Source organism: Cyprinus carpio, chromosome B4, assembly GCF_018340385.1.
Source record: "Cyprinus carpio isolate SPL01 chromosome B4, ASM1834038v1, whole genome shotgun sequence".
Lineage (NCBI taxonomy): Eukaryota > Metazoa > Chordata > Actinopteri > Cypriniformes > Cyprinidae > Cyprinus > Cyprinus carpio.
The window spans coordinates 1,009,545-1,036,889 of NC_056600.1; the positions used below are offsets into that span (position 1 = coordinate 1,009,545).

Genomic DNA, 27,345 nt, shown 5'->3' on the forward strand with positions numbered 1-27,345 from the left:
TTTTTTTTTCCCCATTTTAAACACTTCACAAAAATGTTTTACTGAAGTAGTCCTGCTGTGCGTGATGGCTCATAAAACTGCATGTATAATCAGGAACTAAATGTTTTAGATCTAGAACGTCACGAAGCATCATCTACCCATGAACTAAATCTAGTCAAAACATCCTCGTGGATCACACGTTGGGCTTGAATGAGACGCTAACGGCAGCATGACGCGGTTCACGATCAAGCACACAGAACTGCTCGTGTTCCCTCGTTAGTGTGAGTGAGGGACTGCCTGAGTGATTAGTCTGCAGCGGTCAGCAGCGGGGCTGGTCCAGGCTGGACTGACCGGAGCAGAAGCTCTTCTGAAGGACCAGTTCAGTTCAAACACAATCTAAAACAAAGAGGGACCCAAACTTCATCACACGTCACCTGAAAATGTCGTACTAAATAAGGACAAACTTATTTAATCACCAGTAAAATATCATTTTACTTAAAATTAGAATTACAATAAAAATAGTAATCTGGTTAGTAAAATATGTGAGGGCAGAGTCATTATTCAACACATGATTGTAAAAAGCTTGACAAAATAATGAAAAAAAATCCTGCTGCAAATAATTAGTTTATTCACTTTCTAATGATTTCAGCTCCAATGGGTTCTCCTAAAGTCTCAAATCAGTATTTTTACTGTCCTTGTGAAGAAATGACAAATAAATGTACACCTCCTTCCAAGAGTCTTTCGTTAAAAACAACAAAACACAAGATGAATAATTAATTAAATGAAAATCATGTGTTCAGAATGAAGAACTAGTACACTGACAACAAAACAGTCGGAGTGAAACTGCACAAATGTACACAGAAATCCCTGCTAGTCTTTCTCGCTAGAGATGTTAGCGTCAGCATGGTCCAAACAGACCAGAAAATACATCTCAATACATCCCTGCATTATTAGATCTTACTGTTATTATTAATCAAACAGTCATTTGACAAGAAGAGAACATCACTGCTCTTGTCTGAATAACTTCAGCAGCTTTAATAACGTACTCTGCTCTCGTGCTTCTTATGTGCTGCTGTGTTTCATTTTGATTTTCTTTTCTAATGCAATACTTTATGAAAAAACTAAGATTATTTGATTACATTATGATTATTCAATTGCATTGATAATTAACTTTAAATAGTTAAAATGTTATAATGGGTTTTGTTCATTAGATGGTGTTGAAAGAGTCTTTGTCATCTTGAAAACACGAGACAGTTGCTTTGCACAATTAACAGACTTATCACAGCACTTATATTTCATTGCTCTTTCGTTGATTTTGGTTGCTTCTACTGTCCTCATTTGGATAAAAGCGTCTGCTAAATGATTAAATGTAAATGTAATCCACTTCTGCGCAACACAACTTCACATAAATGTAAAAGCGCTCTGTCCATCGGTGCAGTTTACAGATCTCACACTGCAGCAGCAGTGCAGTAGAGTATGTTAGTCTGCTATTCTGAACACTCACGATCGAGAAACAAACTCCCATCATTCTACAAGCTCTGCAGGTGCATCTTCAGCTGCGTGTGGACAGGTCAAAGGTCACGCCGCACTCTCGCTCTCCCGGCTGACGTCAGACGAGCTGGAACGCTGCCGGCGGAAGTCGATGAATATTCCCTCGGTGTCTGAGTCCAGAGACTCCAGGATCTGGTTCACGATGGTCTCGGGGCAGACGGGAGGAGACGGATCCTCGCAGACGTCAGGCTCTTCTGCGCAGGACGTCATCTGACACACGGAGTGGCGTCTGACCGCGGCGCCGGCGCTGCTCTCGGGGTCGTACTCGGCCACCGGCGTCAGCATGGGGATGTTGTAGCTCTTGGAGCGCACCACGGGGTTCTTAGCGGGCGAGTCGCTGGAGCGCGGCCATCGGCGCAGGAGCCGCTTCTCTGAGAACAGCAAAGAAACGACGGGTCAGAGAACGTGCTGCGACTGCTGCGTGAGCTTTACTGTGACGCTGCTCACCCAGAACACACGAGCTCTGCGCCACCGAGCCGTCGCCGGAGATCAGGCCACGCGTCCCCAGATACGGAGACACCACCTTCTGCACCAGAGACTCCAGCTTCAGGTAATCACCGCTCACACCTTTAGACTCGTGGACCCCCTGCGACACACCATCACATCAACATCCTGCACTGACTCACAACACCCCATCATTAGCAATCTGACGGCGATGATTATTTATCTGTGTCCCTGCAGCACAGAAGCAGTCATCAGTAGCACAGGTATATTTGTAGCAATAGACAACAATACATTGTATGAGTCACAATTATACATTTCTCTTTTATGACAAAAATCATTAGGATATTAAGTAAAGATCATGTTCCATGAAGATATTTTGTAAATGTCCTACCGTAAATATATCAGAACTTAATCTCTGATTAGTAATATGCATTGCTAAGAACTTTAAAGATTATTTACTCATTTATTTAATTATTTTATTTAATTATTTTTTTGCACCCTTAGATTCCAAATTTTCAAATAGTTGTATCCGAGTCAAATATTGTCCTGTAGGGTAGGGCTGATAATACATATTTTAATAATTTCTCTCGCAGTTATGTCGTTGGTTAATTATACTGTATATAAATTGCAGGCATCAGGGAGCTGCTATTATGCCAAACACTGAAACTGCTTGTGAATGCACGATCACTTTTTAGTTTAATTTTCACTTTCGAGATGCACGTCCAGTACTCTGTTTATACTCTGGTGCAGCAGTGCTTACAACACATTTTTCAAGTTTATATGTTTGTCAGTGGTGCTCAGGATCTACAAATCATTCAGCATCGTCCTCAGTCATCTCTCCTTACTCTGTTTGTGTGGTAAGTTACATTTTATGTACTGTAATGTAACAAGCAATCGTTAACACCCCCCCCCCACACACACACACACACACACACACACAGGTGTTTCACTGTAGATGTTTAGATATTTGCACTTTTTGCAGTGCATGCAACATTTAATGTTATGACTTTATGACTTTAAGGCGTTCTGCTCTGATTTAAGACCTTAAAGGTGCTGTATGTTTGACTCTTCTAAAGACAAAAAGTAACATAATATGTTTGTAGATATTAAGGAAACATGTTGTTTACACAGCTGTTTCTCTGAAAAATAATGCTATAGCCAGTAATTCTACTCTGAAATCTGCGTTCCCTGCAGGATCTGGAGCCATGTCAACCGCTAGCTGGTAATATTACACACTGCACCTTTAATGCACCTTTAACTAAATTCATAAAAGGGCAAATTCAGACTTTAAGAGCAGCAGAAGCCCTAGAAGCAGCTGTGATTTATGATTAATATCACCAGCAATCACATCTGACTGATCACTGTGACTGAGACGGAAAAACTAAACAATAAAACAAAACTATGATGAGCCCTTTAAAAAGCAGCATGCAGAGACACACAGGAAATAAAACCACAAACAAAGCAGAAATACACACACACACACACACACACACACACACACACCTTGTGAAGAATCAGTAGGGTGTAGATAGATGTCTGAAGGTCAGAGATGATGCAAGCACAGAAAACCACAAATATACACATCTCACAAACACTCAACAATACGACACACTTTGCTTGGAAATAAAACTCAGTTCACATGTGTACACTAAAGTACACACACATTTGACTTGTGTGACTCCGACGTGTGAGTTTAAGATGTGCTACACACAGAAACCCACTGGAAACTCAGAGGAAAACTCACAGTTTCAGCTCTGCTTCGAGAGCGTTATGAAAGTTTCTGATGTTTGTTTACACGAGTGTCTCAAAGGTTGCTAGGAAACGGCTGCATCTGTTCTGTAACACACACACACACACACACCTGCAGGATGAGCAGCATCTGGATGATGGAGGGCGGCACACGGGCGCGCGGGCGCGAGGTCAGAGCATCGTCCAGCTTTATGTTGAGAGTGATGATGTTCCTGAAGTGCAGCAGAGCCAGCTGACGGACGGACGGCTCCTTCCCCTGAACACACACACACACACACACACACACACACACACACACACACACACACACACACACAAAAACACACACACACACACACACAGTCTCAAATACACCACCAGCTCATCCTTTACACACTCTCACTAGTTCAGAGCAAATAAATCTGCTCTATCAGCAAAATAAGAGTATTGGAGTGAAAGTGAAAGTGACGTGACATACAGCCAAGTGCGGTGACCCATACTCAGAATTGGTGCTCTGCATTTAACCCATCCAAAGTACACACACAGCAGTGAACACACACACACACACACTGTGAACACACACCCGGAGCAGTGAACACACACACACCGTGAACACACACCCAGAGCAGTGGGTATCATTTCTGCTGCGGCGCCCGTGGGGGCAGTTGGGGGTTCGGTGTCTTGCTCAAGGGCACCTCAGTCGTGGAGAGAGCGCTGTACATTTTGTAGTGTTTGGTGAAGTACCTGTACAGGGTAGAAGATGGCCTGCAGCATGGACAGAACATCACAGAAGAAGAAGTCCCATGTTTCTGCCAGAGAATCCAGCAGCTTCTGACCTGCACACACACACACACACAGAAACACACACGCACACAGACACACACTGAGCAGAATTGAATACAAACTAAAAACTACAAACACAAAGTCAGCGAACCAGCAGCTGATTCAAACACATGGAGTCATTAGTGAAGAGAAAAGATCCTGCAGCATGAGACACATGGAGGACATTCAGAAGTGTGACATTACCTTCATAAAAGTGAATCTTATCTCTCAGAATCACCATTCCCTTCGTCAGCAGCTGATTCTGCAACACAATCACAATCAAACTTAGTTCACAGCTGCTTCATTTAGTTTAGATTATTGATCCGAGACTCAACTGATCACCTGCAGATATTCTGTGAAGAAGGAGCCCAACTCAGTCTTCAGGAGCTGCCTAGACACAGACAGAGAGTATAATAATAATAATAATAATAATAATAATAATAAGCATCATAATATAATAATAATTATATTATGAACTATGAACCCCCCCCCCAGATCCCACATCCCCAGGTCCTTCCACCCCCCCTCCCTCTAACATACGATGACATGCACCAGTCACTTTGTGCAGCACTGGTCTGCTCACTACCTCATTCACCATGGAACTGACTTCATTCTACCACCTCATCAGTCAGTTAAATAAAATAACTGCTCTTGAGCCCTTTTGTCACTTTAATCAGACTGAATAAGCTTTTTTTATGCACTAAAAATCTTTTTATCTGCACTGTTTGTTCACTGGTTTGCACTCTATCTGCCATGTGCCCTGCACTGCTTTTATTTAACCTTATTTTTATTTTATTTTTTCTATTATGTCTTTTTTACATTCCCTTATTGTATAGTTTTATCTTATATTTTATATTTGATCTAGATTTTAGGCTCTACTGTTAGTGTTATCTGTATGCACCGGGGGTCTGAGAGTAACGCAATTTCGATTCTCTGTATGTATGTACTGTACATGTGGAAGAATTGACAATAAAGCAGACTTGACTTTAATAATAATAATAATAATAATAATAATAATAATAATAATAATAATAATATATATATATATATAAAATAATAATAAGCATCGTAATCTGGCACAAACAAGAAACTGACAAATACATCCAAACAATTAAAAAAGAAGAATCACATATCTGGCTCAAAATCAACAAGCACCTTACCCAAACCACTAGAGATGTTTTCTATATTCCTCATACTATAATGAGGACATCTTTGAATCTCTCCACAGTCAAATAAACCACTTCCAGGCCCAGGGAAGTGGGTCTCTTCCTGACTACACCACAGATAATGGGAATAACTATGTTGTTGGACATTGTAAACTTCCCAAGAAATAACTCTGATGACCAAGTGAATGAAAACGGGAAGCGTCTGATGGAGCTCGGTCTGTACCTGGTCAATGGCGGGGTGAGAGGAGACTCTTGGAAGATACACCTGCTGTTCATGTCACGGTTGCTCATCAGTTGATTACATGATCACAGATTTAGATCCATTCTCTTTCAGAGCATTCACAGTCAAAATGAAGAATTCTCCACTGTAAAGGCCCGTTCACACCAAGGACGATAACTATAAAGATAACGATAAAGATATAGTTCTAAAAATCGTTTTCAGTATTAAAGAACAGCAGCGTCCACACCACAACTATAACGATAAAGACAACGAAAAACGATATCGTTGGAATCACTTTCAAAACGATTTTTTCCAGCTGATGAACGATGAAAAATTGACAGCCAATCAGAATCCATCCTGTTGTAACGCGCTCGAGAATTTAAAGCGCCAGACGTGCGTGCGCTTAGAATAAACAGAAGATATCGTTCGCTGGTGTGGACGCTAATATCGTTATCTTTATAGTTATCTTTATAGTTATCGTTCTTGGTGTGAACGGGCCTTTAGTCACCTGTCTTTTTCCATCAACGGTGGTTTATAAAGTGCTCTCCACTCAGGTTTTCTATCCACATTCAATTTAAAAAAAAAAACCACACCATGGAGTATCAGATTTCTTATTTAACGATCTTTTGTTAAAAATGACAACACAACACTTATACAAAGTTCTCCCAGAACAAGAAAAGAAATCTACACACAGGGATTCAACAGTTTTTAAAAACACTCAAGAAACCCTATGCCATAGTGAAGAAGCAACTAGATTATTTATAATTAATATACGCCCTCTATATGACATTTTTGGAATTAACCATCTCCATTTATCCAGACGACCCTTCACTCTTTAAATGACTCCTTCCCAATATTTTTGCACTATTAACTCATCACCAATATACACTCCTAAGTATTTAAAACCTGATTTTCCCCAAACTAACCCTTTAGGGAGATCCGGTTTCCCACCTGTCCACTTACCTAGAAGTAAAGTTTCATTTTTACTTCAGTTTACACTAGCAGAAGATAACCCTTTAAAAGTTTTAAGTAAACCTGACAAAACCTGTATGTCACTTTGCCTACTAATCATAATTATGAAATTGTCGGCATAAGCACAGTTTGGCAAACATAAACCATAAAGTTTGACCTGTATTTGCTGTAAAAGTGGCTCTATTGCCAAAGAGTAGAGCATACCAGACAATGAACACCCCTGCCGGACACCTCTATGAACTATAAAAGGAGCACATAAACCACCGTTCACTTTCAGAATACTCTCAACGCCACTGTAAAGAACTTTAATACAATTTATAAAACCCAAAAGCCTCTAAAACTTTCCACAAATAGCGATGTTCAACACGGTCAAATGCTTTCTCCTGGTCCAATGAGATTAACCCACAATCTAGATTCACCATCTTGGAGACCTCTAAAACATCACGAATCAAAGAAATATTGTCAAATATTGACCTACCAGGAACACAGTAGGTCTGGTCAGGATGGATGACACCATCCATCGCTCTGCCAGCCTGTTAGCCAGGGTTTTTGAGAGCAGTTTGTAATCGCTAGAGAGTAGCGAAACGGGCCGCCAGCACTTTATGTTGGTAAGGTCTCCTTTCTTGGGCAGGAGGGTTAACCCTGCTCTACAGCAGCTCTTGGCTTAATGGAGTTTAAAACCACAGAACACAGCACCATACTGATCAGAAAAACTCAGTGGGGTAATAAAACATTTCTTTACAATGTTACAGCGATGCTTAAAAACATAGAACCGATCCAATCTTGCCAGCGAAATCACACCGTCACGAACATGAGTCCAAGTATACTGTTTTTGTGCCCTATTAATCCGTCTCCAAACATCACATAGCTCACGCGTTTTGACAAGCTGGATTAAACGATTACGAGAAGGCAAGTGAGGTTCAATATGATTCCTATCCAAATTCGACAATGTACATTTAAAGTCACCACCCACGAATAAATATTCTTCTACACAGCATTTTTGTAAGACCGAACACAAAGTATTTAAAAATAACATTCTTTCTATTGGTGCAGTTGAAATATACACGCAAATAAAAACAAATATAAAATTCTCAAAAATAGCTCTTACTTTTAAGAGTCTGCCCTTAACTACTTCATCAACCTGATAAGAAGTTGGATTGAAAACCTTAGAAAAAAGAATAGCCACCCCTCCGCTAACTGAGGTGTTGTGGCTCAACACAGAGACCCCATCCCAGTCTTTAGCCCAACAGCAGCATTCCTCAAGTCACTATGCGTTTCTTGCAACATAAGAACATCTATTCTTTTTTGTTTAACTACCTCAAACATACCTGCTCTTTTTCTCATTTCCATTACTCCATAGCACTCCACACACACACACACACACACACCACATTACTAGCCAGGCTACTATACTATACTCAGAAGTGAGTTTTCTCACAATCTTTTTTAGTCGATATATCTCCTTGTTTGTAAACAAACCTTCCGACATAAAAACCTGGTTTTATCAACAAACTGCTTTGTGTCAGAAAAATAATCAGTTACACGGACCCCTCTCGTTTATTGTCATCCACTTCACAACCTCGACTAGAGAAGTCACTCTGAGAGAGACTGAGGCTAGAATCAGAAGATTCACTCACTTTCACCACAACAAGCATCCACGTCAGCTTTCTTAGCTCTAACCGTCTGAAACTCGTCAGATGTTTTCCTTTTCGACAGAACTTTGAAATCACTCTGCTCTGTCTCCATTTCAATGCCATCACAAAATGAATCGGCAGTAAAACATTAGGTAAACTATCACTTTTTTGCGTAATCGATTTACGAGAACGAATATTCGATGTTTCAACATCACCTGGTCTATTTTGCTCAACCACATTTTTAGGTTCATTCACCTGGATCGCCGCACTCTCGGCCGCGGGCGAATTCACTGCAGCCCTGTCCTCCACCGCACCTGTCTCTGCCGCACCCGTCTCTGTCACAGGCCGAACCGCGTTTGACGGACCAGCCTCGACCGGCTCACTAACATTAATGTCATCAGCCACTGAGGCGTTTTCCTTATTTTTACCAGGACATGCACGGATCAAGTGGCCCACTAAACCGCATTTAAAACATTTCATCTTGTCCGTAGTAGCATAAATTACATAATCAAACTCGTCCACTTTGATATGCAGTGAAAGATCTAAATCCTCATCATCTTTTAGGATCATGTAAACAAATCTCCTAAACGAAACCATGTTTCAAAAGAGGAGATCCACTACCAATCGGTATCATTTTAATAGGTGAGACCAATTTACCATATCGTGATAAAATTCTTACCAAAGTTTCATATGAAAGGCGAAACGTTTGACAACAACACTTTTTTAGATGGCATGGAAAGTGGGAGAACATGAGTAAAAAGATTCTCAATAACTATACCAGTCTCAACTAGCTCATTTGCCTTTTCAACAGAACTAAGAAAGATGACAGTGGCACTGTCCATTCTGGAGGCCGACATGATATGTTCATGCCCAACAACCTCTCCTGCAGCCAGGCAACAGTCTTCCACGCTCACCGCAGACGCCACTTTTACTCCATGGCGCCGCATGAGTTTACTCAGACCTTGCATACGTAAGAAAGAAAGTAAGAAAGAAAGAAAGAAAAATGAATTCACTCACAAGCTCCAATTCACTCACAAACGCTCCCCTCACACTCAACAGTCACACGTCACACCGGAAGTGAGAGAGAGAGAGAGACAGAGAGAGAGAGAGAGAGAGAGAGAGAGAGAGAGAGAGAGACAGAGAGAGAGAGAGATTCAGTGGAGCAGCAGCAAGGAAATGAGCTCCTGATTGTTTTATCTTTAATGTTGTTTTAAGACAAGACAGATGTTCAGTTTTGATGAACTGAAGACTAGAAAGACTTCCTACAGCCACCATTACTTGAAAGAAGATTTTAAATTAACCAAAAAAAAAAACAGGAAGAGGACAGCTAGCTGAGAGTAGCCCAAAAGGTCATACAACTGCCTCAAAAGAAAAGAAAGAAAGAAAACTGTACTCGGATTTATAGAAGAACGGAGAGGTCAGCAACATCATATTTTATACAGCAGACCCTGAAGCCTGACACTCAGCGATTAGACAGCATTACCCCACAGTAATCAGAGCATCAGTGACGGATGGAAACTGCAGGTCAAAGAAGAGGACGATTCAGAATCAGACGACATGATGACTGTAATGATCAGAATCAGAAAGAGCTTTATTGCCAAGTATGCTTACGCATACAAGGAATTTGTTTTAGTGACATAAGCTTCCAGTACACAGAGACAACAACAACAAAATAAAATCACAAAAATAAATAAATTGTATGAACAGTTGTGCTATAGATGATAAAGGAATAGAAGTAAGATGCAGGGATGTACTTGGATGGAGGTGGTAACAAATAAATATAAGAATATTGCACATTTTTATTGCATAAGTGGTGAACATTTAACTGTTCATGAGGTATATTGCCTGGGGGGAAGAAACTGTTCTTGTGCCTGACTGTCCTGGTATTTGCGGCTCTGAAGCGCCGGCCAGATGGCAAAAGTTCAAAGATGGGGTAACTTGGATGACAGGATCCAGAGTGATTTTCTGAGCCCTTTTCCTCACTCTGGATGTATACAGTTCTTGAAGGGACTACAACAGCTCCTGGACATCATAGACACATTCAGACAAACATGGGCTCTTAAAATCAACCTATCCAAACAAAAATAATGATTTTTCAAAAGAGACCCAGGTGTTAGGAAAATAAATATACTTTCAGAGCAGGAAACCAGGTCCTCCAACACACCCATGAATACACCTATCTGGGGCTAAAAATCAGTTCAACACGGAACTTCAATCTGGCTGTGAATGAACCGAAAACAAAGGCACTGAGAGTCTTCTACATGATCAAAAATACAACTCAGTATGAAATTCCAATTCAAACCTGGCTAAAAATGCTAAAAGCAATAATTGAACCAATTGCTCTTTATGGCAGTGAGATATGGGGACTTCTAAAAACCCAAGATTTCTCCAAATGGGAAAAAGAAAAAATTGAAATTATGCATACCCAAATTTGAGATAGCATCTTAAAAGGAAACACAGCAACCCCAAACAAATTGTGCAGAGCTGAATTAGGACAATACCCATTATTAAATAATATTCAAAAGAGAGCTGTGAAATTCCACCAGCACCTGAAATACAGTGATCCGAGCTCTTACCAGACTGAAGTTATAGATGTACTTATTAACTTAAAGCCCCCCGTAGTGAAAATCAAGTTTTTTATGTTGTTTATTTGTCTATGTGGTGTTTTTAATATGCTTTTAGACAAACCATGTGCCAATCCATTTATCAACACCATTGCTGAGTATTTTCTCCTTAAAACTGTAGTTTCTCAAAGGCTGACCCAGAATTGCTACGTCACAAACCAATAACCAATCACGTCAAGGGATCGATTCCTATCACGAGCATGCAAAATATACCAATACCAACACAAAACCAAAAATAAATTAGAGCAAAACACCCATGAATCCGTGGTTTAACGTGAATTTAGAACCGCTAACTTGCATTATAACCCGTGGCAACAGTGTAAAAGCAGTCTGGAGTCAGACCAGACACACGTATGATCGCCGGCACGAATTCAGAATCACAAACGGCTGTATTCAAGTCTTCAAGGCATTTTAGGACACATCATCATCAAGTAACTTTAACGAATGTTACAGTATTCACTGTAGAAAACATTTTAATCAGTCATTATCCGTGTATGCCATTGTTCTGTGTTTACTACAGTTCAGTGGATCAGGAGCCGCTGGCTGCTGCGACTGAGTGGAGGCGGGGCTCATTTGCATATTCATAGATCAGCGTATAGTAAATGAGGCAAGAGTGTTGAGTTACATTCAAGCTATTTTAAGGCATGAGAAAATTATTTTCACTAGAAAAAACCATTTAAATATGTAATTTTGATTATCAAAGATAAGTTTTATGGGATAAAATATTTGATTACAGGGGGACTTTAATTATTTTACAGATTTATTCTTGTTTTGTTTATGTATTACATAATGGTTTATTCCTTATTCATGTATTGGAAAATACTTTGGCAATACTGTGCAAGTCAAGCCAATAAAGCTCATTTGAATTAAATTGAGACAGACAGAGAGAGAGAGAGAGAGAGAGAGAGAGAGAGAGAGAGAGAGAGAGAGAGAGAGAGAGAGAGAGAGAGAGAGAGAGAGAGAGAGAGAGGAGAGAGAGAGAGAGAGAGAGAGAGAGAGAGAGATGAGAGAGAGAGAGAGAGAGAGAGAGAGAGAGAGAGAGAGAGGAGAGAGAGAGAGAGAGAGAGAGAGAGAGAGAGAGAGAGTCACTCAGGTTGAAAGGTGAAGGTCTGTATTCACACACTGATGCTTCTCACATGTGGAAAAAAACTGCATTAACCCTCTGGAGTCTAAGGGTATTTTTGGGGCCTGGAGAAGTTTTGTCATGCCCTGACATTTGTGCTTTTTTGAGTTTCTTATGAATATCTAAATGGCTAAAGTCTAATCTCACTGTAATCAGCACAAACTGGGCTATAATAATATGTGAGCAGCATGTATGTACATGATTGTGTTTTTGAGAAAAAAAAAATGTTATGCGTGGTTAGTGAAAAAACTAAAAATGTTAAATCACTTGAAAAAGGCAATAAAAACACATACAGAACATTGGTTCCCAGGAATTTTGAGAACTGGAGCTTGTAGCCTAGAATTTTTTTTTTCTAAATGATGTGAAAATCATCTTGTTTACTCACTTACAGAAAACAATATATTGATTTAAAATTTCTAAGACACTTTTTGTTGGTAAAAGTCATATGCGAGTAGGCGTCAACTATCATGAATTCACACCTGAGAAGACAAAGGCCTGCATAATGAGCTGCATAATGAGCCATTCAGTCAGCTGTGTCACTGAGAGGGATGAGTTACAAGAAAGAATGTGAGGACAAAATAAATGTATATAATTTTATGTTTGTAGTTTATTTAGAATATATTTAATTATCCCACAACATAATTTAATATTCACTTGTGAGTGCAGTTAAACAGTTTATTAGGAACAATCAAAGCTGACTTTCAAACTGAATTTTTTGCATCATTACTCCAGTCACACAATCCTTCAGAAATCCTTTTAACAATCTTATTTTCTACAAAAAAACATTTCTTGTTATTATTATCATTATTATTATTATTATTAATGTTGAAAAGAGCTGAGAATATTTTTTTCAGGTTTTTTAGGGGGAATAAATTGAAAGAACAGCATTGTTTGTTACATTTGTTACAGTTACATTTATTGGTACATTTATATTATTTACATCAAGCTTTTGAATGGTATAGTAGTGTATATTGTTATTGAAACTTCATGATATTTCACTTGATTATACATTTAGTCAGGAATTATAGTTTGGAAAAAGTAGTAACTAGTAAAATGTTTACACGTTATGTGAAAACTAGTACAAGTATATAAATAAAAAGAGACTTACTCATGTTTATGAACTCTGCTGAATAAAGTGCTTCATTCTTTTTTCTGAGGAAATCCAAATCTCAAATCCTCAACCACATCACATCTTTTTGGGGTGAATTATGTCTTATTTCTCTCATCACGAAGCAAACAGTAAAATAAAAAAACTTGAAGAACAGTCTCGCTGCGTTGTCTTCTGTTGTGTGGGCGTATTCAAAAGCCGCGCGCTTCAGTGAAACATTTGAATCTCAAAAGCGCGCTCGGCGCGGGGGCGTGGTCGCATTAGAAGATAATGAAGAGAGACGTGAAAAACGGACATCGCGTTGTTTTCATATGGATTACTTTATCACAGAATATTTGTTTTCGGCAGCACTTGTTTAGTTTAAAAGTAGACATGTCAGGCTTTCTATAGATATCTCTATCTCATGTTTCTGTGTTGAGTATTCACTGAGTTACAGTTCATTTTAATGACGCATTTGTATCTGAAGATCAGCGCAGACAAAGGCTGCAGACAGCACTCCTTGTTTGTTATCTTTATTTTATAAGTGCACAAAGTTTTGTTGTTATTATGTCTGTATACAAAAAAAAAGTAGACCCTTTACAGATTCGATTGATGTATTGCTCTTATCTGTACGATCAAAACTGAAAGTGTAATTTAAGTTCTTTTCGGGGTTATCAGGAGAAAATGCCTCATAACGCGTATACACTCTTAAACATGTTTGTTTATTCTGCATCACTGGTGAATCTGATGAAGCGTAAGTACTAATTATTCTTTAGTGTGTACTGGAAATGAAAGAACACGAACACATCCAGAGTCCAGTCAGAAAACTCCAGTCAATGTGTCTGTTCTTCAGGGGGTTTGGTCTGAGTAAATGAAGACTAGTCACCTGTGATCAGACTGCGACTGACCAAACACACGTCACTCTTGTGTTGAACTGTTCACTCGTTTCATTTCTTTAAAGCAATTCTAGTCGTCAGGCTGTTGATTCACCAACGGTTTCGTTCACACTGGCCATAACCAGCAGGACTAGTTAAGCTCACTCACCTGACGCCTTCATTCAGCACATACAGCTCATTCTCTCCCAGATCCCTCCGCTGGAACACGGCGATCACGGCATTATGGATGCTGAAACACACACACACACACACACACACACGCATTAAAATGTGCTGGTGAGCTTTCAGTGTGGATCAACATCTAAACCAGGTTTCACACTGAATGTTTGTGTGTAAAATGAAAACAGAGGAAATGAAGGTGAAAGATTTTCTGCTCACTGAGAAACGAAAACGTTCCATCAGCTGAATGTGATACACACACACTCACACACATGCACACTCACACACACACACAGTCTCTCACACTCACAAACACAAACTCACAAAAACACACACACACACACACACAAATACACACACACACAAACACACGCACAGCATCAGTAATATCAAACACTCTTTGTTCTCCAGCCACTAGTGTGTGTGTAAGAACAGAAACAGAGTATTGTCTTCACACACACACACACACGAGGGTTGATGTGTGTGTATGTTGTTTACACACGTATAATGTGGGCCACACACACACACACTTTTCACACAACAAACAAACAGAGGAAACTGGTTTTGTAAGAATTTCTCCCCAAATGATGATGAGAACAGAAGAGCACTTATACAGTGTGTGTTACATCAACATGACGCTGTTTGTCTGCGCACACACACACACACACACACACACACAGTGTGCACTGGAGGATGTTATTGTGATTTTATAACACTTCAGAACAGCATTAGTTACTCTTTCATGCACTTGACAGTTATACATGTGTGTGTGTGTGAAGGCAGAAAAACAGCTTCATAATGATGTGACAGACACACACACACGCACACACACACACACACACATTACTGCTGTCAATCAATTAAAAAATTTAATTAACACACCGCACACACACACACGCACACACACACACACACACACAGGATAAAAAGCTCATTAGTTTCAATCATAATCTGAGGAATCATTCATGTTTGTACCTGCTGAACTATAGTTTGTGTACAAAAGCATCCCAGAAATGAGCAAAACTTCCTTCTGGGGACACCCACTTTTGTAAAAACAATATGAAAGTAAATGTTTCAAGCCTTTCATTTATATATATATATATATTCAATCTCTAACCATAAACCTGCGCCCAGGTTTGGGTTCTGGTATATATATATATATTCAATCTCTAACCATAAACATGCGCCCAGGTTTGGGTTCTGGTTTAGTTTAGTATACAGTATTTATAATTAGTTAGAAGTCATAAAAATCAACAGATGACTACAGCGTTCCTCCATTTATACAGAGCCAAACAAATGTGTTACACGTGTGCTGTTCATGCGTGCGTGTGTGTGTGTGTTGTGTGTATGTGTGTGTGTGCATGTGTGTGTGTGTGTGTGTGTGTGTGTGTGTACCTGTTCCAGGTGGCGTTGGCTCCTGCTCGGTGCTGCTGGTTGCTCCTGTCATCCAGCGCTGATCTCTCTGATCGACCCAAATCACTCAGACTGGGAGAACTCATCAACTTCAGCCTGTGGAGAGTCCTCATGATCACACACACACACACACACACACACACACACACACGCACAGCCGTTAGAGAGATTCCGGACAGAGTGCAGTGTGTGTCATCCGTCTCACTTCTGTTGTCTGTCTGTGGTTCAGAGGGAGGGACTCAGTGAGACAATGTGCTCGAATCAACCACTTCCCTGCTGCAACGCTCACACACACACACACACACACACACACACACACACACTCACTCACTCACTTAGCTCTCTAAATGAAGATATTCCATAGACTTCCATTGTTTTTTTATATTGCTAGTCACACTCTAAACCTGACAGCAAACTTCTGCATTTTTACAATTAAAAAATATATATATTGTTCTTTTTTATATTATTAATTAATTTTTTTTTAAAAGAGGAAGTCACCTCAGAGATTTTCAGAGGTTTTTTCAGGTTAAGCTCACTTCTGGGTACAAATGTGTCTCCAAAATATATTTAAGTAGGTATAAACAAACACACACACACACACTCAAACACAAGTGTGTGAAGTCGATCTGATGCGACTCATGTACAAGCAGACGATCACATGACTAACACCAGATCATTCAGAACATGAACATCAGATACTGATCAGAGTGAATGAAAAACACTGAGACTAATGTCAATCATACAGTCATTAACACACACACACACACACACACACAGTCTGTACTCACTCCAGTAAGGGCACATAATAATCCCAGTCCATGACTAGTTCAGCTCAGCTTTACTCTACTAACACAAAGCAGCACTAGTACTTCCTGTCTGACCGTCTGGACTGGAGGACAGATCATGGAAGTGAAAGACAGAGAGGAACACGCACACACACACGCACCCACACACACACACACACACGCACACAAACACGCACCCACACACACGCACCAAAGAGGACACACTGCTGTCTAGCTGCACTAGTGAGGGTCAGACGTGGTCACTTATGAAGTTAAACATCATGGTCACTAGTAGTGAGGTGAATGACTGATGACAGAGCGAGATGGGACTTCCACAGCATTAGTAACTAGAAACAGATGCATTACTCGTACAGCGTCACACTAACCGCTCTGACTATCAGAGGATCAGGAACTACTAGTTAGTTTGCAACCAATCCTGTCAACAGAGCTAGTGTTTAACAGCCACGCATCTCAGCTCATCTTCTTCAAACTTCTTTTGCTTCAGTGGTGATGAACTTAATTTCCATTGAAGTATAACACACGAATAAACATTACATATTTAAATAGTAAAAGTAAATTCAGGGATAAATTTAGGGATTTACATCAAACGATTTCATATAAAACTGTATGAATGTACAGTGCCTTGCAGAAGTATTCACACCCCTTAATTTTTTTTCACATTTTGTTATGTTACTGCATTATTTTCAGCTGTTAGACCTTTTATTAAGACGTGTGTGCCTTTACAAATCAAGCCCATTCAACTGAATTTGCCACAAGTTAACTTCACTTGAAGTGTAGTAACATATGATACTCCTGAGCTAAATTTCGATCGTCTCAGATGAGGGTATGAATACGTATGCAATGGAAGCAATTAAGTTTTTATTTTTAATAAAGAGGTTAAAAACCTGGGTTTGTTTTTTTGTTTTTGTTTTACCATTATGGTGTGTGTAGATTGATGTGGAAAAAAAGTAATATAAAGCAGTTTGACATAAGACGTGGAAAAAAGAAGGGGTATGAATACTTTTGCAAAGCACTGTAACTCAATGACTCTGAGCTCTGGCGCCGCCTGCTGGATCCCGTGTGTAAGTGACTCCTGGTGTAACCTGGTTAAACTCACCCACTCCACGGTCAACCCTCTACACTGAGACTAACCCTTCATTCTGGCGACTAAATGATGTCTCATATTAGGCAATGGGTAATAAATTCTCAGATTTTACTCGCCAGTGTGTGAGTTGGAGGCTAAGTACGTACGTTTTTTTTTTTTACAGAAACACAATGACCAAAAAAAGCACCACCACCTCCAGTTAAAATGTTCAGTTAAATGACTAATATGCATTCAAACATGGTTATCAGGTTTACTTCTAATTACTTAAGTTCTATTATTAAATAATACTTGACTGACTGATGTTAATAGTGTACTCTCAGATATTTAAAAAACTGTGCCATTTTACAAATATTTTGATATCTGGCGAGTAAACTCAAATATTTACTAGCCAAAGGCGATTCAGTTCCCAAGGTGTCCGCAGAGGGTCACTGACACGTGACTCCAGACGAGACATTAATGACAAAACCAGAGGAACTGTCTATGGATGCATTTATGATGGAGCTGCACAGAAATGAACATCAGAAACCATCTGAATAAATCAAAGCACATGAATTCATCCAGCAAACCGAAAAAACTGTGAATTAAAACCTGAAAACACTGACTGACACACACACACACACACACACACACACACACACACAGAGACACACACACACACACACACACACACACACACAGACACACACACACACACACACACACACACACACACACACCACACACACACACACAGAGACACACACACACACACACACACACACACACAGAGACACAACACACACACACACACACACACCACACACACACACACACACACACACACACTCACACACGCACACACGCACGCACACACGCACACACGCACACACGCACGCGCACAGGTGTCTCTTGAGGACTTCGCCCTGCAGATGTGTGGTGTCTGATCTCTGATCTAATGTCTGAATTTCTGTACTCTGATAATGAGAGAGTGACTCACAGCAGTCAGATCTGTTCACTTCCATCACTGATTAACTCAATCACCTGCAGCTACAGGTGTGTCTAACTCTCAAGGACATAAAAACAAACACAATCAACAGAATTACAGGAGAAAACACTGCACTATCAATAAAACCACTGGAATAATTCACTAAAACACGCTTCACATGTGAATAAACTCACCGTTTCTCTCCTCAGCAGCTGATGTGAAGAAAATCTCTGCGTTTCTTTAGTTCAGGCTTAGTTCTGGTTTAGTTATCTTATGTATTTTATATCCACGGGACTGTCATTATTTCGATTTAGTTTAATTAAGTTTAATCGAGTTTCTCGAGGTTTGATTCGCGTCTCGCGTTTCGCGTCCGTCTCTCACTCGCCGCGGCGTGCGTGCGTGTGCACGAGGGAAGCGCGCGACCGGGGAAACCCAACAGCGCGTTAATCATGTGCTTCACGATCAAACTGATTAACATATAAATTGATTTACATATAAATAAATAATAGATTAATAAATAAAATCACATTTAGCAAAATATATAAAGCGAAGTTTCGTTCGTCAGTCTAATCGATCATAAAACAGACGATCAGATCAAAACTGATCAGATTTATAGATCTGGACACAGTGGAAATGGCTTTGAATAAAGCAGTCTGTGTGATGTACGGATAAGTCTCCAGCACATGATCAGTGGAGTCTCTGATGGTGTTATTATGAGCTGATCTGATGCTGGGTTACTAAACATGATCTGTGGTCAGTGTAAATGTGTGACTGATGACAGAAGTAGACACACAGTCTGTACGGGTGCAGTAATGGTTTCAGTGAAGTGTGAAGTACAAAAGACAGGTATTTAATTAATCTAATGAGAAACATCCCTGAATGTTCAGTTTTAACAGATGGACGGACGCACATCAGTCATGAGTCTGTCAGAAACACTGCAGAAGATCTGAACACATGATGAGGATTCTGCAGATCCCACACTTACACACACACACACACACACACACACAGACTCTCTCTCTCACACACACACACACACACACACACACACACACACACACACACACACGCTCTCTCTCTCTCTCTCACACACACACACACACACTCACACACACACACACGCACGCTCTCTCTCTCTCTCTCACACACACACACACACTCTCTCTCTCTCTCACACACACACACACACACACACACTCTCTCTCTCTCTCTCACACACACACACACACAAACTCTCTCTATCACACACACACACACACACACACATATACTCTCTCTCTCACACACACTCTCACTCTCTCTCACACACACACACACACACACACACACACACACACACACACACACACACACTCTCACTCTCTCTCTCTCACACACACACACACAAGTGCAAACTTCCGTCTGGGCTTGAAGTGTCTCTGCATCTGTTCTGCTCTTGTTTCCGACCCAAACAAAGCCGTCACGACTATTAAACGTCTCAGACCGGATTCCCTCCCATCACACACTGGTCTGGGTCAGCCTCACCAGCCGGGTGTGTGTTTCTGAATCATTTCTAATGAGCATCATGAAGTGAAGATGGAATCAGAGAAGCTTGAGTCAGCTCAGCTCTCAGACACGCTCACATCACTTTGACCTGATTGATATCATTCACACTCTCTGCTGGTGTCTGTTTCCAAAACACTACTTGTCAACTAAAGAAGCCCTTAACCAACCCACAGTTTCTCTAAACTACCCACACCATATCTAGTGTGCCTGTAAACATCTGCAGAAACACACTCTGTTTAACCAGCGTGAGCAGAAACACAGACAGACCCCCCAGTGCTCACGCGAGTCTCTTCTGCACAGAGAACGAGAACAAAAGAGCTTCTCATGACAACGGACTGAGTTTTTCTTCTTCATTGGGCCTCTTGTGTCTGTGTCCCTCTTCAGCGGGTCCAGATGAGAGACACCACCAGATACAGACGAGAGAACGGAAGCGCAGAGACCTCATTCACACACAGCCTTCGACGGACCGTCCTGTTCTTTTACTCAGTAAATAACCCCAAATATCAGTGAAAACACTGACGGATCCCGTGAAGGCCTGAGACGTTCTGCTGTTCATTAGATTTGGAAGAAGAAAGCAAAGACTAAAATGTCTTACTAAGAATTTAAGAAACAAATGACAACGCCTGTACTTTGACATTTCTGGGGTTCTGGAGCAGTTAAGCAGACAGACTCACTCTAGTATTGTGGATTTTACGAAGCTCACAGTCTTTCCTCTGCAGCTCTATCAGGAGAACACAGCCCACATTAATATTGTTCTGCAAACCACATTTTATTTCCTTCCTTCCCATTCACTCTTTCTGCTGGTATCTGTGTTTCCAAAACACGAAAGGAACCTGACGTACAATGTGAGGTTGAGGTTGAAACCACAGCGGCTCTGAGATCAGTAAATTAAGCATAAGACATCTGATGACTTTTTTAATAACATATTTCTAAAGAAGCTTTTTTATTTACATGTACTAATTCATGCATGTTTAGTGTGAGAGAGTGGGATGACTGAAGTTCTATATTTTTTATATTTTGATATTAAAGGTGACATATTATACCCCTTTTTACATAATGTAATATAAATCTCTGGTGTCCCCAGAATGTGTCTGTAAAGTTTCAGCTCAAAATACCCCACAGATCATTTATTATATCATTTTGAAAAGGCCTATTTTGAGTGGAAGCAGAAACACGTTGTTATTCGTGTCTGTCTCTTTAAATGCAAATTACAGCTCGGACCTGCTAAAAACATCTGTTTTAGCTCTGATCATGTTTATCGCTCTGAAATCATGCGTCAGAAGTTCAACAAGTGAATGTGTACAAGTTTATGTCACAGTAACACTAATAAGTACAAATAAATGACTCCACGGCAGCATCACAATTGCTTATTCCTTAAGAAGCATGTCTTCTTCCAAAAACGAAAAGTAGCCGAGGTGAACTTGAATCTTTCTTTGTATACGGAGGTGATGTGGACATTTACATGTTCGCGTGGATGAAGATCTTGTAGCGTGGGTGTGATATAGAGCTCAGATGGGAGAGACTGTACCTGGTTTCATACGGATTATATTATCAGAGATTTTCAACATGACTTACTTCATAATAATAGACACTTAAAGCTTTCTTTAGACATAGTCTACTGTATTTCTCATGTAATTTTGGTTCATTGTAGTGACTGGTATCAGGAAGATATTCGCAGAGACTGAGAAAGCAGAAGGCGCACCCAATTTGTTTTCTTTCTTTAAAAAAAACAACAACAACAAAAAAACGGTTGTTGATATTCGGAGTGTAGGCTATAAAAATAATACTTCTGTATTTTTTCTGTCAATATTAAATTAATGAAAGAACTATGAGTTTCTCTTTGTAGTGCATTTTTTAGGTTTGATAACTTGAAAAGTAAAGTAAACTTGAAAGTAACTTGAAAGTACAGTAATTAGTAATCTGATTACTTTTTAAATGCAGTAATCAGTAATGTAATCAAATCACAATTTTAAAGACGTAATTAGTAATTTTTTAGTGGATTACTTATTTTAAGTAACGTACCCAACACTGGTTATGTCTGTGAAGGTGTTAGATCTGTGTGGTAGCAGCAATATACAGTAAATAAATCAATAATTCCACAGCTCTGTAGTCTCCTCTGAGGCTGGGACTCTAAATAATAGTGTTCTGTTCTCGTTGTGCAGCCACAGACAGAACAGTTAGTATGTTTGGCTCAAACTTTCTCCATGGCATTAGAACTGTACAGCATTGTAACCTGTCAAACTTACAGATGAAGGGGCGGTAATATTATAATGAGATCCCTTTGCCATGTCACCAAGGGAGCGAAATCAGACGCCTGCAGAAAAGGGCTTACCAAAACAAAGTTACTGGGTTAACTTATTTCATGTTTCCTTGCACTGGGGACCTGATTATAGCACTTAAAACCTGGAAAAGTCAGATTTTCATTATATGTCACCTTTAAAACAACTGCAATGAATAGACATTTGAAAAATGCAAAATAAAATAAACCCTTAATCTAATGAACAAACGAATGTCTCGGCTCCATCTGAACCACATGAAGAGAGAAGCGTCACCTTTCAGTCAGACTGTACCTGTACCTGAGCGCCACCTTGGGGACATTCTCACACATTCAGCTTCACTGATGCTGCCCAGATGCAAGACTTCTGAACACTGGTCTGGTGGAGAGAGTTTTAGAGCTCAAGTGAGGCTTTCATTGATTGGTTTGTATGAGTGGCCCGACATCCAATGAGGTGAGTTTGGGGAGGGACTATCTACCTGACCACCCAATGAGAGACAGGTTTGAGAAAACATGACACTTCAGCAGCTCATCTTTCACATCCAGCAGTTTCACATTAAAGGGGTCATATGATGTTGCTAAAAAGAACATTATTTTGTGTATTTGGTTTATTGTATAATGTGTTTATGTGGTTTAAAGTTCAAAAAACACATTGTTTTCCACATACTGTAGATTATTGTTTCTCCTCTATCCCCCGATTTTTACAAAGCTCATCTTCTAAAAAGCGAGGTGTGCTCTGATTGGCCAGCTATCCAGTGCGCTGTGATTGGCTGAATACCTCAAGTGAGTGACGGAAATGTTACGCCCCTCACCATACTGTGCTGCTGTCTCCCGACGCGACGAGACAAAACCAATAAAACCCATTACAAACCAGGGATTTGTTGCATCCAGTGGGGACATAATTACTGATTATGACTGTTTTTAAGCGTTGTGTTGCAAATCGTGCCGCGTTAACATAAAACCTTTATTTCTCAGAAGGGGTTAAATTCTGTATCTAATAGTTAGTAAATAAATAGTATAAAGTTTTTTGAAAGACTGACAATTCAAAGTGACATTTAAAAAAAAAAAAAAAAACTTAGACAAAAAGTAGTCTTTGATCATATTTAAAATAAGTTAGAGTTAAGTTAGTTAGTTAAGTTATTCTAAGTTCCGAGAATATTCTTGTAAGTAATCAGGTGAAACACAGTCGCCCTCTAGTGGAGAAACTCCCGCATTACAGATGAGTTTCTTCATTTACACCCGATCCGGCTTCATTATCTTAACACAATTAACAATCATCAGCTACGGAAAAGCTCGTGTTACAGTCTAGAAACAGTATAATCAGGTTTTTCTTTCTTTCTCAGTAATGAGCGTCGCATTCTGCCGTACGGAACTTACACACTGATCGCAGCTTTACCCCAAAATAAATAATTAACCAGTGTTACATTAAATTAATTCAGTCGAGACTTTTTTAATGATGGACAAAAATCAAATTCACGTTGCAAGATATAAATGTAACCCCAAATGTAAAGTATCATAACTTAAAAAAAAATCTCCATAATTACGATTATTTGATCACGTGACACCAATCTGCGTGTGATTTTAAATGCATTTTAACCATAGACTGTATAAAAACAGATTTTAATGTGAACACTGCATCACCTAGCGCTCATTCTAATATAATATATTATTATAAAAAGCAGATAATCTAATAATCTGTCAGTGTCTCTGCGCGAACAGCAGGCGGCGCTACTCAGAGAATGAACTGATCAAATTCCACAGAATTAATATGTTTCGTTTAACAATAAACAGAACTTCACTGCCTATAGATAAAAATAAAACATTTGTTTTAATTATCCTAATTTGGATAAAAGCGTCTGCTAAACTGCTTTATTTCTCTCTCACTTGCTGATTCTCGGTTGTAGTAAAAACTCAGTTTGTAATAATTTATAAGCGCTTATATTATTTAAATTAATTATGCGCTCTGAATCCGGGGACTTTTATTATGCACAACTCTCTGGCGCTGGTTTCCGGTTTCTCAGACACAGCAGCAGCAGCATGGGACCAGGAGCGAAGATAAACAGACCCAAAACCGTGAGTTTCTGCATCAAAATCATTCGCTTCTACTAATAATTGCGGTTTCTCTCGTGGTTACGCCTCCTGTTTGATATTTGCTCCGTCAGATTTATTATAATTCTGATTTTAATGCGTCATCGAAGCACATGTTCTCTTCTCAGCGCTGTTCTTCTCCGAATCACATTCTTCCGAGCCTGTATACGTGTGCTTTTAACTACTAATACAGCATTATAAATAAATAAACCCGACTGTAATTAACACGCTGAAGCTGCATGAGTTTTAATAAGGATTGTGTATTTGTATGATCTTCTGTGCTCTGCAGGAGCTGGCCAAGAAGCTGTTCAAGAGACGCAGGGTTCTGAGTCTGGAGAAGAGAAGGAAGAAGCGGATCGTGGGAGCCGTGATCGACCGGGACATCATCACCAAACACCATCTGAAGAAGAGGAGGTGCGTCCCGTTTTCGGGTCCCCGTCCCGTCGCCCGGGTTCCCGTCCCCGCGGTCGTCCCCGCCCCGCCCCGTCCGCCCCGTCCCGTCCCGTCCCCGTCCCGGGTCCGTCGTTCGCCCGGGTTCACACCGAGCTCTAATCGTGTTTTACTCTGCGTCCCACAGCTCCAGCTCCAGAGCCAACATCACGCTCTCGGGGAAGAAGCGGAGGAAGCTGATCAAGCAGCTGGCGCACATGGAGCGGGAGAAGAAGTTCGCAGCGGAAGGTAGGCTGTGTGTGTGCTCCTCAGCACGGGTTCCATCTCCAGAGACCCGTCCTCACACACACTTCGTTTCACAGCAGAGACGCAGTTCGAAGCCCCCGGCTCCCAAGAAACCCAGGGTTCAGCGAAGAAAGCACCCAGAGATGCCCATGGGTTCGGGAATAGAGGTTCGGGTTCGGGTTCGACTGCTACGAGGTTAGGTACAGCTGTTCGCTATAACGGGGTTTGGGTTACTGGCCGGGTTCGGGTTCGGGTTTCGGGTCGCCATGTTACCAGTTCGGGTTCGGGTTCGGTTCGGGTCGCTCGGGTTCTGGTTCGGTTCGGTTCGGGTGGGGTCGGGTTCGGGGTGTCGTGTTCCGGGTTCGTCGTCGGGTTCGGGTTCGGGTTCGCGGGTTCCGGCATTTCGGTTCGGCGTTCGGTTGGCTTCGGGTCCCGGGGTTCGGTGCTTCTCGGTTCGGGTTCGGGTATAGTCGGTTCGGTTCGTTTCGGGTTGGGGTTCGGTCTAAGTTCCGAGGCCGTGGGGTTGTAAGTAATCAGGTGAAACGTTTCGGGTATCCTAGTTCGAGTTGGGGGTCGGGTTCGGGATCCCGTCGGTTCATTTGTTCGGGTTCCGGTCTCGGTTCTGTTCGGGTACTTAACAATGGTCGTCGTTCGGTTCGGTTCGTGTTCGGGTTCGGGTCACAGTATAATCGGAGTTCGGGGTTTCGGTTCTCAGTAATGAGCGGCGCATTCTTCGGTTCGGGTTAGGTTACACACGGATCGCCGCTTTTACCGGTTCGGGGTTAATTAACCAGTTTAGTTACATTAAATCCGGTTCGGTTCGAGACGTTCGGGTACTGATGGCGACAAAATCCGTTCGGGTTTGCAAGGTTCTCGGATTACGTAACCCCAAATCGGGGTTCGTTTCCATAACTTTAAAAAAAAATCTCCATAATTACGGGTATTTGATCACGTGACACCAATCTGCGTTCGGGGTTTAAATGCATTCGGGTTCGTTCGACTGTATAAAAAACGGATTCGGGTTCGCGTTCGGGTTACCATCACCTCGGTTCGGTCTCGGTTCGCGGTTCGGGTATTATATAAAAGTTCGGTTCGCGGTTCGTCGTTCGGGTCAGTGTCCTCTGCGCGGGTTCGCGGCGCGCTTCTCAGAGGTTCGGGTTCTGGGTCAAATTCCACGAATTAATTAGGAGTTCGGGTTTAACAATAACGCGGTTTCGGCTGCCTATAGATAAAATAATAACATTGTTTTAATTATCGCTATTTGGATTAAAGCGTCTGCTAAACTCGCTTTATTTCGTTCTCATCACTTGCTGTTCGGGTTCGGGTGTAGTAAAACTCAGTTTGCGTTAATTTATAAGCGCTTATATTATTTAAATTCGGGTTATGCGCTCTGAATCGGGTTTCCGGGTTATTAGCACAAATCTCTGGCGCTGGTTTCCGGTTTCTCAGACACAGTTCGTTCGCCAGCAGCATGGTTCAGGAGCGAAGATAAACAGACCCAAAACCGTGAGGTTTCTGCATCAAAATCATTCGCTTCTACTAATAATTGCGGTTTCTCGTCGTGGTTACGCCTCCGGTTTGTATTTGCTCCGTCAGATTTATTATAATTCTGATTTTATGCGTCATCGAAGCACATGTTCTCTTCTCAGCGCTGTTCTTCTCCGAATCACATTCTTCCGAGCCTGTATACGTGTGCTTTTAACTACTAATACAGCATTATAAATAAATAAAAATCGACGTAATTAACACAGCTGAAGCTGCATGAGTTTTAATAAGGATTGTTCGTATTTTGTCGGTTGATCTTCTGTGCTCTGCAGGAGCTTGGCGGGAAGCTGTTCAAGAGACGCAGGGTTCTGAGTCTGGAGAAGAGGGTTCGGGTTCGGCGGATCGTTGGAGCCGTGATTCGACCGGGACATCATCACCAAACACCATCTTCGAAGAAGAGGGTTCGGTGCGTCCCGCCCCGTCCCCGTCCCCGGTCCCGTCCCGTCCCGCCCCGTCCCGCCCCGTCCCGTCCCGTCCCGTCCCCGCCACCGCCCGTCCCGCCCCGTCCCGCCCCGTCCCGTCCCGTCCCCGTCCCCGTCCCGGAT

The 27,345-nt window shown here is 41.1% G+C and overlaps 2 protein-coding genes across 8 annotated transcripts in view; one reads left to right on the forward strand and one right to left on the reverse strand.

The window, feature by feature from the left end:
* Nucleotides 1-587: 587 nt before the first annotated feature.
* LOC109089204 (proline-rich protein 5-like) lies at nucleotides 588-19,090 on the reverse strand. 5 transcript variants are annotated; one of them, XM_042721511.1, is made up of 9 exons: nucleotides 18,867-19,090; nucleotides 15,801-15,914; nucleotides 14,395-14,475; nucleotides 4,867-4,915; nucleotides 4,729-4,786; nucleotides 4,447-4,538; nucleotides 3,836-3,979; nucleotides 1,978-2,116; nucleotides 588-1,901 (listed from the first exon to the last, which is right to left on the reverse strand). In XM_042721511.1, exons 2-9 carry the CDS (start codon nucleotides 15,902-15,904, stop codon nucleotides 1,558-1,560), a joined length of 1,011 nt encoding a protein of 336 aa, XP_042577445.1. In that variant the 5' UTR covers nucleotides 15,905-15,914; nucleotides 18,867-19,090; the 3' UTR covers nucleotides 588-1,557. The 5 variants fall into 5 exon arrangements, with proteins under 5 accessions (XP_042577445.1, XP_042577446.1, XP_042577443.1 ...); XM_042721512.1 differs by having other exon boundaries at nucleotides 15,801-15,926; XM_042721509.1 differs by lacking the exon at nucleotides 18,867-19,090 and adding an exon at nucleotides 16,607-16,737.
* A 5,357-nt stretch (nucleotides 19,091-24,447) lies between these two features.
* The window catches only part of LOC109068499 (uncharacterized protein C11orf98), a 3,247-nt gene continuing 349 nt past the window's right edge, over nucleotides 24,448-27,345 (forward strand). For 2 of the 3 annotated variants that reach the window (XM_019085287.2, XM_019085288.2), the window contains exons 1-2: nucleotides 24,448-24,565; nucleotides 24,870-24,994. In XM_019085287.2, the coding sequence (XP_018940832.2) occupies nucleotides 24,449-24,565; nucleotides 24,870-24,994 (242 nt within the window). In that variant the 5' untranslated portion in view covers nucleotide 24,448. Of the gene's footprint in view, nucleotides 24,566-24,869; nucleotides 24,995-25,157; nucleotides 25,259-27,345 lie in introns of all 3 variants that reach the window. The other variant, XM_042721513.1, reaches the window with a different exon arrangement.

Coding starts and splice junctions, on each gene's coding strand:
- LOC109089204 (XM_042721508.1), bottom strand. CDS start 16,638: ATGGACTGGGATTATTATGTGCCCTTACTGGA. Junction 4,539..4,728: donor TAAGATTCACTTTTATGAAG/GTAATGTCACAC, acceptor GTGTGTGTGCAG/GTCAGAAGCTGCTGGATTCT. Junction 2,117..3,835: donor AGATGCTGCTCATCCTGCAG/GTGTGTGTGTGT, acceptor GGTGTGTCGCAG/GGGGTCCACGAGTCTAAAGG.